The sequence below is a fragment of the Danio rerio genome, chromosome 21 (genome assembly GCF_052040795.2).
Source record: "Danio rerio strain M-AB ecotype USA chromosome 21, GRCz13ab, whole genome shotgun sequence".
Lineage (NCBI taxonomy): Eukaryota > Metazoa > Chordata > Actinopteri > Cypriniformes > Danionidae > Danio > Danio rerio.
In genome coordinates this window covers 41063325-41077103 of record NC_141041.1, presented here as the reverse complement: position 1 = coordinate 41077103, position 13779 = coordinate 41063325, and the positions used below count along the sequence as shown (strand labels likewise).

The 13779-nt window shown below is 37.4% G+C and overlaps 2 protein-coding genes across 3 annotated transcripts in view; both read left to right on the top strand.

Moving 5' to 3' along the window:
• The window catches only part of LOC147838928 (uncharacterized), a 619529-nt gene that overhangs the window by 256089 nt on the left and 349661 nt on the right, over positions 1–13779 (top strand). The window lies entirely within an intron of this gene.
• The window catches only part of sgcd (sarcoglycan, delta (dystrophin-associated glycoprotein)), a 407777-nt gene that overhangs the window by 80386 nt on the left and 313612 nt on the right, over positions 1–13779 (top strand). The window contains exon 1 of one of the 2 annotated variants that reach the window (XM_087299218.1): positions 1162–1492. The exons of the other annotated variant lie outside the window; for it this stretch is intronic. Coding sequence (XP_087155344.1) covers positions 1355–1492 — 138 coding nt within the window. The 5' untranslated portion in view covers positions 1162–1354. Of the gene's footprint in view, positions 1–1161; positions 1493–13779 lie in introns of those variants that run through there. 2 annotated transcript variants of the gene reach the window in all.

Genomic DNA, 13779 nt, shown 5'->3' with positions numbered 1-13779 from the left:
CACTTTAACTATGTCACCTTAATATCATCACATTTAAAGGTGTTTTTGTTGCTGTGTAATTTACTATTGCTTGTACTATATGATTTAGTTCATGGTTATGCCTAGAATGTAAGTTACATGTGAAGACTTTACATGCGAAAACCTCTAAATGCAGTCTAAAATGTTCCTCTAAAAAGAGCATTTATTTCAGGCTCCTGTGTGTATGTTCAGTAATATCACTTTTATGGCAAAGAATAAGTCCCTTTTCTGGTCTTTAAAGGTGAAATATCCCATCATAAACAAAGGTTGCTGAAAAGATTAAAATTTTTGATGAAAATTTCAGATGGCACTTAACGGTTTTTGCACCTGAACTCTTCATATATTTATGCACAATTCAGTGTGACACCCTGAAATAAAGCACTATAAAGCACTATAACTACATTTGAAGGGTTTAGATGCAAAAACCTCTAAATGCCATCTGAAAATTTCTTCTGAAAGTAGCATTTTTCTCAGGCTCCTATGTCTTGATTCAGTCATTTAGCTTTTATGGCAAAGAATAGGTTATTTTCATTGCTTTTAACATGAAATAACTGAACATAAACATTAGAGGCTGATAAAAATGCTCATTATAAAAGAAAATTCCAGACGGCACTTAGAGGTTTTTGCATCTGAGCTCTTTATATATTACATAATTCCATTTTAAATGTACAGTTAGGTCAGTCCGTTCATAATACATCATCTTGCTTACTTTTGTTTTTATTTTACCATCAAATTGCAATGTAATTACAAAGGGATTACAATGAAATAACAATGTAGTCCTGCTATTGCAAGTACGCAAGGACTCTCAAATAATACGTTTTTTTTTTTTGGTTCTCTAATGAAAGAATCCTTGAAATACATTTGCAATTTTTCAGCCATTTACAATTTCAATTATTTTTTACATCTTCATATATTGCTTCTCCAAATTGTGTGAAATTACCCGAGTTTTCTGTGACCCTGGACGCTTACACAACAAAGCCTTTGACGGAACAAGCAGTGGGCCCACAGCACACTGAGGCTTGTTGATGTGAGTCCATATTATTCAAATGCCACAGCCCACTGGGATTATGCTCTTGGCCTTGTATTAATTCAACTCCCTTTGAGTTGCAAAGACCCTTTGTCTCCGCAACTCCGCGTTTGATTGGGGTCTGGCCTATGGGCCATTTAAACCCCCCGCTCGGGATGTTCGTTCCACCCAGGTCTTCCAATCAGAGGCCAATTCTGTAGCTCCAGTCGCCATTCCGTGTCCCCAAACTTGATGACTTTCAAACAACTCCATAGTTTTAATGAAGGTCCTTAGTGGAGACAGCACCAGCCTCTGACTGCGTTTTATTACATGGCAGGACGACAGGGCCTCAGGTCTTACAGGGAAGGGTCGTGTGGTCGAACAGGTGGGCTATTACTGCCTCGCTATCCCTCTGCGTTGGGCGGACGGCTACTAGGTCATCCAAGGCCAACATGGCGAGGAGGCAGAGTGAGTGTAACTGTTTTTTTTCTCTCTTTGGTTTTAATTAATGTGCAAGATCGGGCATAGTAGTCGCCATCTGGGTAATTATTGGACATGTGTAGTGAGCTATGACTGGTTAAGCTTTTTTTTGCTCGACATAGTGTATAAATATGGTTAAAGGCGCACCCAGGTGTGTCACAACAAATAATTCAAAAACACTTGCTTTCGATATTTAGCAAAAGCATTTTTTTTTTACATTTTATGTTAAACTACACTGTAAAAAAAAATAAATAAAAATCTGTAAAAAAAAAAAAACGACCAAAAAACTGGCAGCAGGGCTTTCAGAGATATTCTGTTAAATTACAGAAAATAACCATTTAACAAAAGTGCATGCAGAAACTGTAAAAATTCATCCAGTAATAATAAAAAAAATTACGTTAATAAAAATACAGTTTATTACTGTTGATAATTTATATATATATCAGTAGGCAGTAGGCCTCAGTCGGTCAGTGTTGACCATGGATGACGTATCCTAGCTCTTATCTTGAGGCATGACTGATTGTCTGAGACAGCGTCGTTTGTTGGCTGAATAGACCAGTACGGGAGAGGCATATATATATATTTATATATATATACAGTTAAAGTCAGAATTATTATTAGACCCCCTGTTTATTTCTTCCCCAATTTCTGTTTAACAGAGAGATTTTTTCAACACATTTCTAAACATAATAGTTTTAATAACTCATAATAATATATGACATTTAATAATATATAAATATATATACAAATTAATTAATGTGATTATAATGATAATTGCTAGTGGTGTGAACCTACACTGGTTCGCGGTTCAGTTTGGTTTGGTCACGATTATCATGCCATTGATTTGGTTCAATTCGATATCTTGGTAATCACGATAATCACGGTGCATTGGCATTTTTTTGTCATACACAGTTAGATTTTTTTTGTAGCACAAGAAAAAACCTGTATAGACATCTATAAATATAATAACATTTATAAATTATTTGTAATACACTTTTGTCCTTTAATACAGGCAGATATATGAACTGTACCTTTAATGTAATTTGCTCAAAAAAAAGACTTTTTGAATGTTTTAGCCAAAACTCCAGTACATGCACAGAAGACAGCATGAGCATTTATAGAAAATAAACTAATGTAAATATTGTCCCACTTGCTTTTTGAGCACTGTCAAGCGGGTTCTTATGCTTTGTTCCACCAAACGCGGAAGAAGCATCAAGCGTGGTGATTTAAATGTTAAGTCAATGGACTATTCACACAAATGAAGTGGAGCAAGTTGAGTGTTTTGCACGATTGACACGCTTAATGCACGTATCGCGTGTTTCACGTGAACCATTCAAGTTAGAAAGTCTGAACTTCAGCGGACATTCGCGTCGCGTTAACCAATCAGGAGCTTTCTCTTTTGGGGGCATGATCATCGTGTCCTGGCAGAAAATCTCCCTGCTGACATCGACAACAGTTCATCAAACTGGGCTCAGCACAGTCAGAAGCACTGCTGAAAGTTTCCATTATCCAGGTAAAGTTTCTGAAGGAGTTTACTAGCTCAAACAGCTGGGTGCACCTCTAAAAGGATGCAGTGGACTCAGACACGGCTCCAAATGAATCGACACTGTTTTGCAGCCTTTATAAAGCACATAAACAGAACAATTCTCTCAATAAAATCTGTCACCCATTTAGCAACGAAGCTAAAGTTACCAGGCAGAAAGAAGCCCTGCCCATCATGCAAATCCATGTCTGTTGTGAAGTGAATTTCACGTGTGAATGAAGTGAGTAAGCTCAAAATGTTCACGTGTCTATTTACACGCGAATAGCATGATTTATCCGCGTAATCCGTGTCTGGTGTGAACACAGCATTACACTCCTATGATTGGACCTTGTCTTCATCTGCTCAACAAAAAGGGCTGCGATTGGCTCTAAAAATGAAAGAGCTGTTCATTAATGTATAACAGCCGTGGTTGAAGTCTATATGCACATAAATACACAGTTATCACAGATTCTCTGTGGAGCAGTGGAGAACACTCGCACTACAGGCACGCTCATGTCCGGATCTACAAGTATTGCTTTAGCAGCCAAGAGGAGAGGAAAAGTTACCGAAAGTCACAAACATGCCAACGGGTCAAATGTCCAAAGTGAGGAAGAGAGAGGCAGAGATGGATTTTTACAGCATTTCTCCCTAGTAATGAAATAGCAGCTTGTGCTGTACCTTCTTCAGTGTCAGTGAAAGACTGTCCAGCAAACTCACAAGCAGTGAATTGTGCACAATTATCTGCTGTTTAAATAGGAGTGTTTCATTTACATGCCCTCTTTATGTCATTTAATTGTATTTTATTTTAATAGAAGCTCTATGATTGGTCGGCTTGGTAGCGATAATGAGTGTGGGCAGGACAGAGAGCTGCACGAACCCTTTGGAGCGAGTGTTTACAAATGTCGAGTTCTGTGAAGGCGGAAAGAGGAAGAATGTTTTGTTTTGTGTTTACTTTATGATTAAAGTTGTTGCACGTCCGCCGGTTCCCACCCCAAAATGAGCGAGTTTTAGCTATTTGTATAATACCGTTGCATTCACAAAAAATAAATAAATAAATAAATAAAAATACCTGTGAAGAATCTCAACACAGAGAAACATAAAAACTTACTGTCAGCTAACATTTTGGAACTGTTATTGCAGAGCAACACAAACAGCATGCAGAAGTATAAATGCACGGCAAGGCGCAAGGCATGCACCGTGGGTCACACTGATCATTTTACGCAGAAGTATAAACCAGGCTCGATTAAAAATGATTGTAGACCTATAACACAAAGTTACAATGAATTTAAGACCTTTAATATCTTACATAACCACAATTATTTTAAATGATGTATATATTTTTTAATCATATACATACAGCATCGATTTGAACTTGACATATTATGTGTAGGATATAAAATGTTTTCAAAAGGATCACAAAAATGCTTCCAAGGTTTTTGTGTGTGTGTGATTGTGTGTGTGTGTGTGTGTGTGTGTGTGTGTTTTTCTGTCGATGTCAAAGGTCCAATCAAACTCTGCTGTATTTTGGCTCAAACTCTTTGTCAGTTGGCAGAAGCAGCCTAATTAAGCAGATGCCAACATTGACTATTTGTCTGACACTCTTGCTCCAAAACACTATGAACTAAACTATGCAGGGCAAATAAATAATTATAAGAAGTTTTAGTTAAGCACAATATTGTTTATTTGAAAATAAAGCTGTCACTAGCGGGGATCAAAATGTACATATTATTATTATTATAATTTTTATATTAATATTATTAGAATTCATTTATTCGTTCATTTTCGGAATGAACCGCAAACATGGGGAGAACATGCAAATTCCACACAGAAATGCCAACTGACCCAGCCGAGGCTCAAACCCGCTACTTTCTTGCTGTGAGGCGTTCATGCCACCCACGGTGCCACCGTGCACCCATAATTGTTATTAGGGGCCAAGCACCGTAGGTGCGTAGGCACCTATTGCTTTCGTTAGTGTTCTTATTATTATTATTATTATTATTATTATTATTAGGGGCCAAGCACCGTAGGTGCGTAGGCACCTATTGCTTTCGTTAGTGTTCTTATTATTATTATTAGGGGCCAAGCACCGTAGGTGCGTAGGCACCTATTGCTTTCGTTAGTGTTCTTATTATTATTATTATTATTATTATTATTATTCTTCTTCTTCTTCCGTTTCTTCCGCCAGATTTGAATGGCAGCCCATATAGGCGTATGCGGGAAAGTTGTATAATTTGGCACAATGATAGAGGCCAGTATTAACATTAATCAGGCCAATTATGAAGTCTCAAAATCAAACTCTCTAGCGCCACCACTTGTCCAAACTTTCACATATGTTTATCATCATAACTTTTGAACCGAATGGGCTACAATCAAAATTCTTTTTTCCTCTGATTCCTTGGCTCAGTCCGATTCAAACCCACCCTATGACGTCATTTTCCGTCATGAATTTTTTCGCGCTATTTTAAATTTTTTGAAAAACCTATTTGATCGAACTCGTCCTAGGCCGTTTCTCCGATTTTCACCAAAATTTAATCACATGATCTACAGACCATGCCAACCAAAAGTTATGGAATTCAAGTTGATTTGACCAACCGTTTTCGTTTAACTTGCGATCAAATTTAACGTAGAACTTGCGAAAATGCACTTAAGGCTATTTCTCCGTAACGCTTTCACCGATTCACACCAAACTTGGTGTGTGTTATGACAACTAGGGTCTGAGGTTATAAGCGGAGTTTCAGCGCACTGCCCCCTAGTGGTCCGGATATACAAAAAACTTGCTTTTTTGGCTTATAACGTCTCAACCTTTCGTCCGAGACTCATAAATCTGGTCTCATTACATCCAGCAGAGCATTTCGAGTCGAATGATGTCTGATTTTCACAGGTCAGCCATTTTGGGCGTCGCCCATTTCGATTTTTGGCCAAAAAAGCTATATTTTACCAACACATTCACATATCATTACAAAACGTGGTATGCATCTTCAACCCCATGCCCTGAAAGTACTCAAAAACGTCTGGAGCAGCGCCACCTTATGGCCAATAGTGCTTGGCCCCTTAATTGCTGCTTGCAGCTATATTTAGGGGCCAAGCACCGTAGGTGCGTAGGCACCTATTGCTTTCGTTAGTGTTCTTATTATTATTATTATTATTATTCTTCTTCTTCTTCTTCTTCTTCTTCTTCCGTTTCTTCCGCCGGATTTGAATGGCAGCCCATATAGGCGTATGCGGGAAAGTTGTATAATTTGGCACAATGATAGAGGCCAGTATTAACATTAATCAGGCCAATTATGAAGTCTCAAAATCAAACTCTCTAGCGCCACCACTTGTCCAAACTTTCACGTATGTTTATCATCATAACTTTTGAACCGAATGGGCTACAATCAAAATTCTTTTTTCCTCTGATTCCTTGGCTCAGTCCGATTCAAACCCACCCTATGACGTCATTTTCCGTCATGACTTTTTTCGCGCTATTTTAAATTTTTCTCAAAACCTATTTGATCGAACTCGTCCTAGGCCGTGTCTCCGATTTTCACCAAAATTGAATCACATGATCTACAGACCATGCCAACCAAAAGTTATGGAATTCAAGTTGATTTGACCAACCGTTTTCGTTTAACTTGCGATCAAATTTAATGAAAGACTTGCAAAAATGGACTTGAGGCGATATCTCTGTAACGCATTCTCCGATTCACACCAAACTTGGTGTGTGTTATGACAACTAGGGTCTGAGGTTACAGGCAGAGTTTCGGCGCACTGCCCCCTAGTGGTCCGGAGATACAAAAAACTTGCTTTTTTGCTTATAACATCTCAACCTTTCGTCCGAAACTCATAAAACTGGTCTCATTACATCCGGCAGAGCATGTCGAGTTGAATGATGTCTGATTTTCACAGGTCAGCCATTTTGGGCGTCGCCCATTTTGATTTTTGGCCAAAAATGCTATATTTTACTACCATATTCACATATTATTACAAAACATGGTATGCATCTGGCACATTAATAGAGGACAGTATTAACAATAATCATACCAAATATGAAATCTCAAAATCAAACTCTCTAGCGCCACCACTTGTCCAAATGTTCATGTATGTTTATCATGATAACTTTTGAACCAAATGGGCTACAATCAAAATTCTTTTTTCCCCTGATTCCTTGGCTCAGTCCGATTCAAACGCAACCTATGACGTCATTTTCCGTCATGAATTTTGTCGCGCTATTTAAAATTATTCGAAAAACCTAGTTGATTGAACTCGTCCTAGGCCGTTTCTCCGATTATCACCCAAATTGAATCACATGATCTACAGACCATGCCAACCAAAAGTTATGGAATTCAAGTTGATTTGACCAACCGTTTTTGTTTAACTTGCAATCAAATTTTACGTAGAACTTGTGAAAATGGACTTGAGACGATATCTCCGTAACGCATTCACCGATTCACACCAAACTTGGTGTCTGTTATGACAACTAGGTTCTGAGGTTATATGCAGAGTTTCGGCGCACTGTCCCCTAGTGGTCCGGAGATACAAAAAACTTGCTTTTTGGCTTATAACGTCTCAACCTTTCGTCCCAAACTCATAAAACTGGTCTCATTACATCCGGCAGAGCATGCCGAGTCGAATGATGTCTGATTTTCACAGGTCAGCCATTTTGGGCGTCACCCATTTCGATTTTTGGCCAAAAATGCTATATTTTACCAACACATTCACATTTCATTACAAAACATGGTATGCATCTTCAACCCCATGCCCTGAAAGTACTCAAAAACGTCTGGAGCAGCGCCACCTTATGGCCAATAGTGCTTGGCCCCTTAATTGCTGCTTGCAGCTATATTTATTATTATTCTTCTTCTTCTTCTTCCGTTTCTTCCGCCGGATTTGAATGGCAGCCCATATAGGCGTATGCGGGAAAGTTGTATAATTTGGCACAATGATAGAGGCCAGTATTAACATTAATCAGGCCAATTATGAAGTCTCAAAATCAAACTCTCTAGCGCCACCACTTGTCCAAACTTTTACGTATGTTTATCATCATAACTTTTGAACCGAATGGGCTACAATCAAAATTCTTTTTTCCTCTGATTCCTTGGCTCAGTCCGATTCAAACCCACCCTATGACGTCATTTTCCGTCATGAATTTTTTCGCGCTATTTTAAATTTTTCGAAAAACCTATTTGATCGAACTCGTCCTAGGCCGTGTCTCCGATTTTCACCAAAATTGAATCACATGATCTACAGACCATGCCAACCAAAAGTTATGGAATTCAAGTTGATTTGACCAACCGTTTTTGTTTAACTTACGAACTAATTTAACGTAGAACTTGCAAAAATGGACTTGAGGCGATATCTCTGTAACGCATTCACCGATTCACACCAAACTTGGTGTGTGTTATGACAACTAGGGTCTAAGGTTAATTGCGGAGTTTCGGCGCACTGCCCCCTAGTGGTCCGGAGATACTAAAAACTTGCTTTTTGGCTTATAACGTCTCAACCTTTCGTCCGAAACTCATGAAACTGGTCTCATTACATCCGGCAGAGCATGCCGAGTCGAATGATGTCTGATTTTCACAGGTCAGCCATTTTGGGCGTCGCCCATTTTGATTTTTGGCCAAAAATGCTATATTTTACCAACACATTCACATATCATTACAAAACATGGTATGCATCTTCAACCCCATGCCCTGAAAGTACTCAAAAACGTCTGGAGCAGCGCCACCTTATGGCTAATAGTGCTTGGCCCCTTAATTGCTGCTTGCAGCTATATTTATTATTATTATTCTTCTTCTTCTTCTTCTTCTTCCGTTTCTTCCGCCGGATTTGAATGGCAGCCCATATAGGCGTATGCGGGAAAGTTGTATAATTTGGCACAATGATAGAGGCCAGTATTAACATTAATCAGGCCAATTATGAAGTCTCAAAATCAAACTCTCTAGCGCCACCACTTGTCCAAACTTTCACGTATGTTTATCATCATAACTTTTGAACCGAATGGGCTACAATCAAAATTATTTTTTCCTCTGATTCCTTGGCTCAGTCCAATTCAAACGCACCCTATGACGTCATTTTCCGTCATGACTTTTTTCGCGCTATTTTAAATTTTTCTCAAAACCTATTTGATCGAACTCGTCCTAGGCCGTGTCTCCGATTTTCACCAAAATTTAATCACATGATCTACTGACCATGCCAACCAAAAGTTATGGAATTCAAGTTGATTAGACCAACCGTTTTCGTTTAACTTGCGAACTAATTTAACGTAGAACTTGCGAAAATGGACTTGAGGCGATATCTCTGTAACGCATTCACCGATTCACACCAAACTTGGTGTGTGTTATGACAACTAGGGTCTAAGGTTAATTGCGGAGTTTCGGCGCACTGCCCCCTAGTGGTCCGGAGATACTAAAAACTTGCTTTTTGGCTTATAACGTCTCAACCTTTCGTCCGAAACTCATGAAACTGGTCTCATTACATTCGGCAGAGCATGCCGAGTCGAATGATGTCTGATTTTCACAGGTCAGCCATTTTGGGCGTCGCCCATTTCGATTTTTGGCCAAAAATGCTATATTTTACCAACACATTCACATATCATTACAAAACATGGTATGCATCTTCAACCCCATGCCCTGAAAGTACTCAAAAACGTCTGGAGCAGCGCCACCTTATGGCCAATAGTGCTTGGCCCCTTAATTGCTGCTTGCAGCTATATTTATTATTATTTTTATTATTATTATTTAAATGAACTAATGTGTACATTTTAGGTACTAATAAGTAGCTTTAAAGGTGTTATAGAATACATTTTTTTCATTATGTTTACATTTTAGAAGGTAAACAAAAAATCTCATGAAATTATTTTGCATGTCTGTTTACAATCCTATAAATTGCCCCTAGAATGATATTCGGTCCCACTTTATATTAAGTTGCCCTAACTAATATATACTTACACAGGATTTAATAGTGTGTTACAATGTACTTATTGTGTAAATACATGTATTTACTGTGTACCCATGTGTCACAACCGATCGCTCCCCAGAGGATCGCTGGTTCTCACACGAACTTTAAACTACATTTCCACATTTCCCAGGACTACATTTTCATACATGCACTGCTCCCAAACACGCACGCCTGCTCACTCATGTTTCCTGATTGCATCACCAGCTGGACCTTGTTCACAGACTGATTACATCCCATTCATAAGCCACTCTCTCACGCTACCAGTTTGCGGATACTTGTGTAAATTATATTTGTGAATTATACTTGTGTAAATACATTGTTGACCATCCCTTACACCTTAACCCACCCTTAAACCTACCCATACTACCCAACCTGTCGATAAACCAATCTCTATCCCAACTCAAAAGCACCACAAGTGTTCTCAAATACATTATAAACACAGTAAGTACATTGTATTTATTTTTTTTGATGGACACTTAATATAAAGTGGGACCTGAAATTCTCTCTTTTTACCTTATTCATAAGGGTTGTGAATATTAATAAGCTCTGCTCTCTTGCTGCTCTTGGCTCATTTATCTGATGCTCACGCTCCGTGATGTACTCTGAAAGACACATATGCAAAATAATCATGCTTGGAAAAAAAAAAAAAAAAACTAAATAGATGCCTTATACAATGCAATTGTTTCAACTGAAATAGTGAAGAGGTTTATGTTAGGGGTGAGTCTGTTTTATTACTGCTCCTGAGTTATGTGTTGTGAATAAAATATAGGCAAAAGTACAACAATACTTGGCAAAAAGGACATATTGTGGTATTGTTTGGGTTTAACATATCTGAAAACAGGCAAACATTACTATCAATCTCCACAAAAACAGACTGCTGTCCTTTCAATACAAAATAAATCACAGTAAGAGCTGAGTGATATGACACGATGCATAAATAGGCATTAAACACCAATTCTCCAGTTTACATGTGTATGTTGCCTCATTACAAACGTACAAAGCAAATTTTACAATATACACATTAAACTACCAAAATATATGGTTACACAGACACTTATTTCTCTATATGTTGGCACTGAATAAACTTATGATCCATCTTTCCAGAATGTTCTGATGAGCTGTAATCAAATGAGATAATATTTCATTGTGGCCATACCAGCCTGATCTTATGAGAAAACGTAAGTATTTTACGTTTTTTCAGGTTAGTGGCTAATTTGTACGAGATTAGTCGTACGAAAAGTTGTACGATTTTATAAAGGAGGCATGGCACCCAACTCAACCCCTACACCCAACCGTCATTGGGTGATGAGAAAATCGTACTAAATGGTACAAATTAGATCGTACGATCATGCGAATTTTCCTAAATCAAAAAGTTGCGAATTGTCGTGAGATTGATTTGGCCATACAGTACATGGCTGCCTGCTTCCTACTGCTGCTGTTTTCAAAATAAAAGACCTACAATCTTTACAGTATATATTGGTAATATTTAAAGAGCTGTGTTATACTTACAAAACAAGGGAGGGCAATTATTGTTGTAATCTGAATAGGAAATATTGTGGTCAATCAAATTCTGCTTGGGGTTTGCATTATGATTATGTGGGGATTGTCACAGTCTTTTTATTTATTTATTTATTTATTTATTTTATGATTGACCTGTGCTTTACTATAATTACTATAATTGAACACATGGGTACAAATGAACAATTACATTTGAGGTGTCATGTTATTTCATCCTATTATCCAGCTAGGTATTTTCAAGTTTTGTTCATTTTCAACTGTAAGGTACCGATATGGACCATTTTGTTACACATGTGTTCAATTTGAAAGCGTTTACCACCCAAGTGGCTTTTATTCCTAAGAGTTTACTGTGTTGTCACTATTTGATATCTGATATACAGTCCATCAAGCAACGGGATATTGTCTCATAATACAAGAAAGAGTGACCAGAGGACAGCAGGCACAGGCCAGTGGTTAGGGGAATTAATCTGAAAGGTCAGGAGATTTGGAATACCACTGTTGTTTCGATTTGACAGGACACAAGACAGCAGCAGCAACCACTCAAGCTTGAAATGATGTTTCCTCCCTGATGTGTGTGTGTGTGTGTCCTCAGTCACTGTAGTGTAAGTTAACAGCAATATACAGTTATACAGAGCACTCCTGTGATTTTTTTTTTAAATTCTTTAAATATTCTTCAAATATTTCCCAAATTCCCAACATTATTCAAATATTTCACAAATAAAAAATATGTTTAACATTTTTACAATATATTCTTTAGTATTTTTAAATTCAAGCTTTTGGCTAGAATGAAAGCAGTTTTTAATAATAATAGCAATGATAATAATAATAAAAACATTTTAAGTTAAATATTATTAGCCCCTTTAAGCATTTTTATTTCGAAATTATTCAATTGTTATACAATGATTTGCCTAATTACCTCAACTTGCCTAATTAACCTAGTTAAGCCTTTAAATGTCATGTCACTTTAAGCTGAATACTACAATTCTAAAAAATATAGTGTAAAAATATATGTACTTTTATCTTGTATTAAAACTACTATAAATGTCCTGAAACAAATCTTTATTCTGTAAACCAAAATTTGGGGAAATCAGGGGCTAATAATTCCAATCCACACTCATTCTGATTTGGTACCCCTATATTCAATTCTGGAGAGCGCCAAATATGTCCAACCCAGGTTCGTACTGATAAGGTACCCCTATATATCTTTCTGGATGATTTATAATACGTGCCAGAAACTTTGTTTTAGTGCAGTTTTTTTTTGTTTTGTTTTTTTACGAATCCACTAGAGGCTGCTGGGTACGCTTTTTTGGATTTTGGATTTTTTTTGGAGTTCAGCGAAGATTAGTTTCATAAACCAGGCAAAAATAAATAAATAAATACATAAATAAACAACAAGCTAAAGATGTGGTGAAATCACAGGACAGCTTATCTTATTCTAAATTGTTTTTAAATCGGTTGGGTTTAGGGATGGTGGTGGGTGGGTGGATTCAGTCGGTCAGTTATTCATAATTTCTTTGTGCAAATTATATTGGTTTACATGCACACGCATAAAAAAATCCAATACTAGTTTTGTTGAAAAGTAGTATATTGTTTATTTATTTTTTTTAAACTCTACTTTTACAGTTTAACACATGCAAATCACTGCAGAAATGTTCTAACCAACAGGCCCATGTCATATACAGTACAAATAAGTTTCATAATAAATAGCCTACTATAAAATAAAAGCATTAACGTATGCTATATATTTTTGCTTTCATAAGCTTCAAAGACGTAACGTAAATTCCACTTTTAAATACTAGGTCACCTATAGCTTTCATCATGAGCCACGGCTGTGTTTAAAATGACATCAATGTTTTCAAACATGTATCTATTATAGCTCCTCAAAAAGCAATGCGCCAGCAATGCGCCTCAGAACGCCTTCCCTTTTAGACCAGAACGCCTAAGGCGCACAAATGAGCGCAAATGCATTTGCTCTTTAAACAGCGTGGCGCAAAACGTCAAAATGACTTTTGCGCCAAGCTGAAACGAGCAAACAACAATTGTGTCGCGCCTCAGAAACGTAGACCTGGGTACATATCCACAATGAGGTTGAATAATTCTGACTTCAACTGTATATTTTTTTTTTACAGGAAAGTTTCCTGTATTACATAAGCGTCTCATGAATCAAACGTACTCTGACATTCTCTGGGGTAAAATTAATTGTCATGAGCTGAACTGACGCATATTTGGTTTGTAAACATTGTTGGCTTTCATTATCTCAAGAGACTGAGTGCTGCATTATTAAGAAGACAAATAA